General features: G+C 42.7%; 1 protein-coding gene across 1 annotated transcript in view; it reads left to right on the top strand.

Moving 5' to 3' along the window:
• scn1lab (sodium channel, voltage-gated, type I like, alpha b) overlaps window positions 1-4670 on the top strand; it is a 121842-nt gene extending 117172 nt beyond the window's left edge. The window contains exons 25-27 of the mRNA XM_061904697.1: window positions 1124-1228; window positions 1319-1589; window positions 1681-4670. Of these exons, the coding sequence (XP_061760681.1) occupies window positions 1124-1228; window positions 1319-1589; window positions 1681-2852 (1548 nt within the window). The 3' untranslated portion in view covers window positions 2853-4670. The remainder of the gene's footprint in view (window positions 1-1123; window positions 1229-1318; window positions 1590-1680) is intronic.
• The last annotated feature ends 1330 nt before the right edge of the window (window positions 4671-6000 follow it).

Raw genomic sequence — 6000 nt, forward strand, 5'->3', positions numbered from 1 at the left:
AAAGGCATACTGGGTGATACAGAGTACACTGATGGTTGTGATATAAACAACTTTAACAATTACTAATATGCGCCACGCTGTGAAGCCACACTCAACAAGATCGACAAACACATTTCGGGAGAACATCCTCACAGTAACACAACATAAACGCAACAAAACAAATACCCATAATCCTTTGTATCCGTGACACATGAATAAATTTTACACCTCTGCGCCCCCAACCCCGCCCACCTTACCGAGGCACGGGGGGGGGGGGGGGGGGGGTTGCTGCTAGCGGTGTGTATAAAATAGTCAGGTGTGTCATGAATGCAAAGGATTATGGGTATTTGTTGTGTTGCGTTTATGTTGTGTTACTGTGAGGATGTTCTCCCGAAATGTGTTTGTCGTTCTTAATTGGTGTGGCTTCACAGCGTGGCGCATATTACTAAGAGTGTTAAAATTGTTTATATCACAACCATTAGTGTACTCTGTGTCACCCAGTATGCTTGTAGTCGTGTGCGAGTTGCTGCGGAAGCCACACACAACATGATGCTGGACTGACAAGCAAATCGTACATGTTGTAGAAAGCGACAAAGTCAATGGCTTCATAGCACGCCCTAACATTTATTATCATCCGGCAGTCATTCAAGAGAATTATAGCGTCCCCTATTGTCTTCTTCGCTGTATGACACGGGTCTTCAATAGCTCTTTGAATACCGATCTCAAAACGATGTATATCAAATATTTCCGGATGGTTCAACCGCCACCCGCCCGAATCTAATCAAAATCTATTTTTTCGTCATGTCAACCGCCCGACCCGCGGTTTATCCGCGGACTCCGCAGATGAGACCGCAAACCGCGCACGGCCTAAATCACCTTTGTTTTGGAATCCAACAATAACGTCAATAAATCAAATACCATGTAATTACACAGTTTTTCCATCTCTTTATATGACAATAAATTAAAAATTGGGTCAAATACTTGCTTTCCTCACTGCTGCCAAAAGTCACAATTAAAGTTTTGCAAGATCGTTTGTGTCACAGTGCAACATTTTAACTGGCATTAAAAACATCCAAAGTCATAGATGCATTTAAATAAAAGTTCTTGTTCGTGGTTATAACAATGTTTTTTGTATTTTCTATACTTTGGAGGGCAAGATATCTTCATGACAGAGGAGCAGAAAAAATATTACAATGCTATGAAGAAGCTCGGGTCTAAGAAACCACAAAAACCTATTCCTCGGCCAACAGTAAGGCAGAGCTGCCCACAGATCTTGTTGATGCTGGATATTGATCCTGTCAGTTCTAACCCATTGATGTTTTGTATTTTATTTTTCCAGAATGCTTTCCAAGGCTGCGTGTTCGACTGCATAACAAAGCAGGCTTTTGACATTGTTATAATGATCCTCATCTGCCTTAATATGGTGACCATGATGGTAGAGACGGACGACCAGACCCCAGACATGGACACCATTCTGTACTGGATCAACCTGGTCTTCATTGTACTCTTCACAGGGGAGTGTGTACTGAAGATGATCTCCCTGCGTCACTATTACTTCACAATAGGCTGGAATGTATTTGATTTTGTGGTGGTGATTCTGTCAATTGTAGGTAAGAATGTAATTATTATTATGTTTTGTTTTGTTAATTGCTGAGTTAAATCGTGTTCAATTCTGATAGATTGTGTTTTTTACTTTTGCAGGTATGTTTTTGTCTGAAGTCATCGAGAAATACTTTGTGTCCCCGACATTATTTCGAGTGATCCGTCTGGCCAGAATTGGACGTATTCTCCGCCTTATCAAAGGGGCCAAGGGCATTCGGACTCTTCTCTTTGCCTTGATGATGTCACTTCCTGCCCTATTCAACATTGGCCTTCTGCTCTTTTTGGTCATGTTCATCTACGCCATTTTTGGCATGTCAAACTTTGCCTATGTGAAGCAAGAGTCCGGAATCGACGACATGTTCAATTTTGAGACCTTCGGAAACAGTATGATCTGTTTGTTCCAGATCACTACCTCAGCTGGGTGGGATGGTCTGCTGGCACCCATCTTGAACAAGAGGGAGCCCGACTGCAACAGCCAGATTGAGCATCCGGGGAACACTTACAAAGGCAACTGTGGCAACCCATCAGTGGCCATCTTCTTTTTTGTCAGCTACATCATCATCTGCTTTCTCATTGTGGTCAACATGTACATTGCCGTCATTCTCGAGAACTTCAGCGTGGCCACAGAAGAGAGCGCAGAGCCACTAAGTGAGGACGACTTTGAGATGTTTTACGAAGTGTGGGAGCGCTTTGACCCCGATGCCACACAGTTTATGGAGTACAGCAAGCTCTCTGACTTTGCCGACGCCCTGGATCCACCCCTGCGTATGCCCAAGCCGAACATGATTCAGCTCATCTCTATGGACTTGCCAATGGTCAGTGGTGAGCGCATACACTGCCTCGACATCCTCTTTGCCTTCACCAAACGAGTACTTGGTGAAGGCGGTGAGATGGATGTGTTACGCGGACAGATGGAGGACCGCTTTATGGCCTCTAACCCCTCGAAGGTGTCGTATGAGCCCATCACCACGACCCTCCGCCGCAAGCAGGAGGACATGTCGGCTGTTATCATCCAGAGAGCATTCCGCCGGTACATGATTTGCATGACCATGAAGAAGGCTTCGGCCCTCTACAAAGAGCAGTTAAAAGAGGGCTTACGAGACCCCGATAAGGACGTAATGGTCATCAGCAAATACCAGGAGAACTCCACCTCGGACAAAACAGACATGACTCCCTCTACTGCCTCCCCGCCGTCTTACAATAGTGTAACAAAATCTGACAAAGACAAGTACGAGAAAGAGAACAAAGTCAAAGACTTGAAAGATAAATAGATTTTCCGCCCAAATGTTTACATCTTCTAATGGAGGTAGTCATGTCCTTGAGTGCTTGTGGTTAGGAGAAGGTGGATTCCCTCAAGTCGAGGAGGGCAAGTACAGGTACGTGAGTTTACAGAGAATTTAGGACATCTCTGAAGGGACCGAACCATCCCTAAGACCCTAAAAAGACTACAGCAAAATCTTGTAATTTCTCATTTGGTCGGTTGGTTGGTTGGTTTTACTGACTGAAACGCTTCACTGTACTGCTATTTTGTCTGTAGCCAGTGCTGCTGCTGCTGCTACAGTGGAACCCGTTTAACTCACATCAAGATAAGCGGTTTTCGACATGACCATACCCGAAACTAGCCAATTTTTGCACATTTCCTTTGACTTTGTCCAGAGACATAAGGAGAATAGGAGAATAGGAGATAAACAATTTTTTCAACCTGTACTAGTTTGTTCACATGGTTTTCTTCCATTTGTGCATATTTAATTAGATTCCTTTGTTTTTGTACATGATATTTTATACTCTTAGACCGTTAGGATAGGCTCCAGCTTACCCGCGACCCTCGTTAGGATAAGCGTTATAGAAAATGGATGGATGGATCTAACAGAGCCTATTTAAAGATGGCGACTTGTGCAGAGTGTACTCTGCCTTCAGCCCGAGTGCAGCTGGGATATGCTTCAGGCTCCCCATGAACCCGAAAGGGACACGTAGTCGAAAATGGATAAATGGACGAATGGATCTATTAGAGCTATTTTAGTAATTCGGTTGTCCAGTAGGTCATACATGTGCAAATCTTTCTTCTGGTGGCTAACAATATAAGAAAAAATATAAATGGGTGCATTTTGTTTGTTACTGGGGTAGAATTCAGGTTAATACTGCGTTGCTTTTACTTTGAAGCTTTGCACTTAACAGGAAGTCACTGTGTATGTTTCAATGCTGTGTAACTAGACAGTTGGTATGTTGCTGATGAAGTTCCCGATACTGCCACAAGTCTCCCGTCCAAAGGCAAAACCCAGTAACTCAATTTTGGTATAAACTGAGCTGATAATAATTTTGGAGTTCCTAGGTGATATGCTTTAAATTAGTGTATGCGATATTGTAATTTGTTCCGTAAGTAAGCTGTTACGCGCATGGCAGGACCTAGCAACTACCACATAACCGCGTAGATACAACAGAAAAACCTAGTATCTCAAGGGACCAATCGGAGCTTCTTTGTCAGTCGCCTTATTGTCTTTAATGAGACATTTGCACGAATGGGGGCCGACGGTCAACCTGATTATGTGATATTATGGCACGAGGGGATATTTGGAAGATTGGCCCAGGACGTTGCAAGCACCTTCATTAAATGTATTGTTCTTGATTCTTCTCCTTGCATACTCTTTTGGGCAGATAACTGTGGAGGTCAAAATAAAAACTGGACGCTGTGCAAACGCAGAATGGGGGCCACCCGAGATTGTGATAAAATATCTGGAGAAAGGGCACGCGTTCATGAGAGCAGATTCAATCAATTGGCAAGAAAATGAAAGCTCCAGAAAACATCTATACGTTTGATGACTTTGTAGATCTTTGTAAGACAGCATCAAGATAGATTGGTTTTCCTTTGTTTTCTCAAAATCATCTAGAAGTGAGTTACTAGGTTTTTGCCATTGGACGGGAGAACTGTCAACCTCAACAGACTGATTTTTCATAGAAATGACTGAAGTGGTGGACCAGGACATATAACAAGTTGTTTGACATGAAACGGGACCGACTTAAACGGGCTCCACTGTACTGTAAATCCAGTGTCTTGAATTGAAAAAATGTGTGGAATACTCTCGAGTACACAACTTGTGTTTTTCTTTTTGAAGAAGATGGTGGCGCATCTTAGCGAGAATGTAGAGTCTTTTCTTTACTCATTGTCTCATTCAGAATGTTATAACTTGCCGACAAATTTAATGCTGGAAAATACACGCTTCTCTCCTGCAGTGGTGAGTGCCAGAATACACTTGATCCAGCATAGGGGGTCCGAAGAGTCGGTGCCCAACACTATATGTAAGTATAGTTGTACCTAAGACTCACTCAGTGTCAGAACAGTTGACCCTACAGAAGATGGGGTTACTCTTGAGCCATATTTGATCGCATCCCTGCTACACCAAAAGCCGACTGGAGTGAAGTATAACAGTCGACTTCCACATGTTGCCCTGAATGTTTTCTTCCCACAGTGGGTGCAGTACATTATTATTTTGTCTTGATATTCAAGAAAGTTGACAGTCCACTGTGCTGATGGAGCACTGCCCTGACTTTGTCAAATACCCCAGGCATTCTAAAGTAGAACCAGGAGTAGAGTTAGAGAGACATATCTTCAGTACTGTGGCCTTTTGCATGGAATGGTACAAAAATCCATTTACTAAATTCGCATTACAGGGTCCATCAACACACTCCAATAGTTGGCAACAGAAACTTTAAGGACTGTACTGCACAAAAGTAGGTTCTGGGATACAAACCCCGTTTCCATATGAGTTGAGAAATTGTGTTAGATGTAAATATAAACGGAATACAATGATTTGCTAATCCTTTTCAACCCATGTCCAGTTGAATATGCTACAAAGACAACATATCTGATGTTCAAACTGATAAACTTATTTTTTTTTTCCGCAAATAACCATTATCTGTAGAATTTGATGCCAGCAACATGTGACAAACAAGTTGGGAAAGGTGGCAATAAATACTGATAAAGTTGAGGAATGCTCATCAAACACTTATTTGGACCATCCCACAGGTGTGCAGGCTAATTGTGAACAGGTGGGTGCCATGATTGGGTATAAAAACAGCTTCCCAAAAAATGCTCAGTCTTTCACAAGAAAGGATGGGGCGAGGTACACCCCTTTGTCCACAACTGCGTGAGCAAATAGCCAAACAGCTTAAGAACAACGTTTCTCAAAGTGCAATTGCAAGAAATTTAGGGATTTCAACATCTACGGTCCATAATATCATCAAAAGGTTGAGAGAATCTGGAGAAATCACTGCACGTAAGCGGCATGGCCGGAAACCAACAATGAATGACCTTGACCTTCCATTGTATCAAAAACCGACATCAATCTCTAAAGGATATCACCACATGGGCTCAGGAACAAATCATTGTATTCCGTTTATATTTACATGTAACACAATTTCCCA

The sequence above is a fragment of the Nerophis ophidion genome, linkage group LG06, assembly GCF_033978795.1.
Source record: "Nerophis ophidion isolate RoL-2023_Sa linkage group LG06, RoL_Noph_v1.0, whole genome shotgun sequence".
NCBI classification, from domain to species: domain Eukaryota; kingdom Metazoa; phylum Chordata; class Actinopteri; order Syngnathiformes; family Syngnathidae; genus Nerophis; species Nerophis ophidion.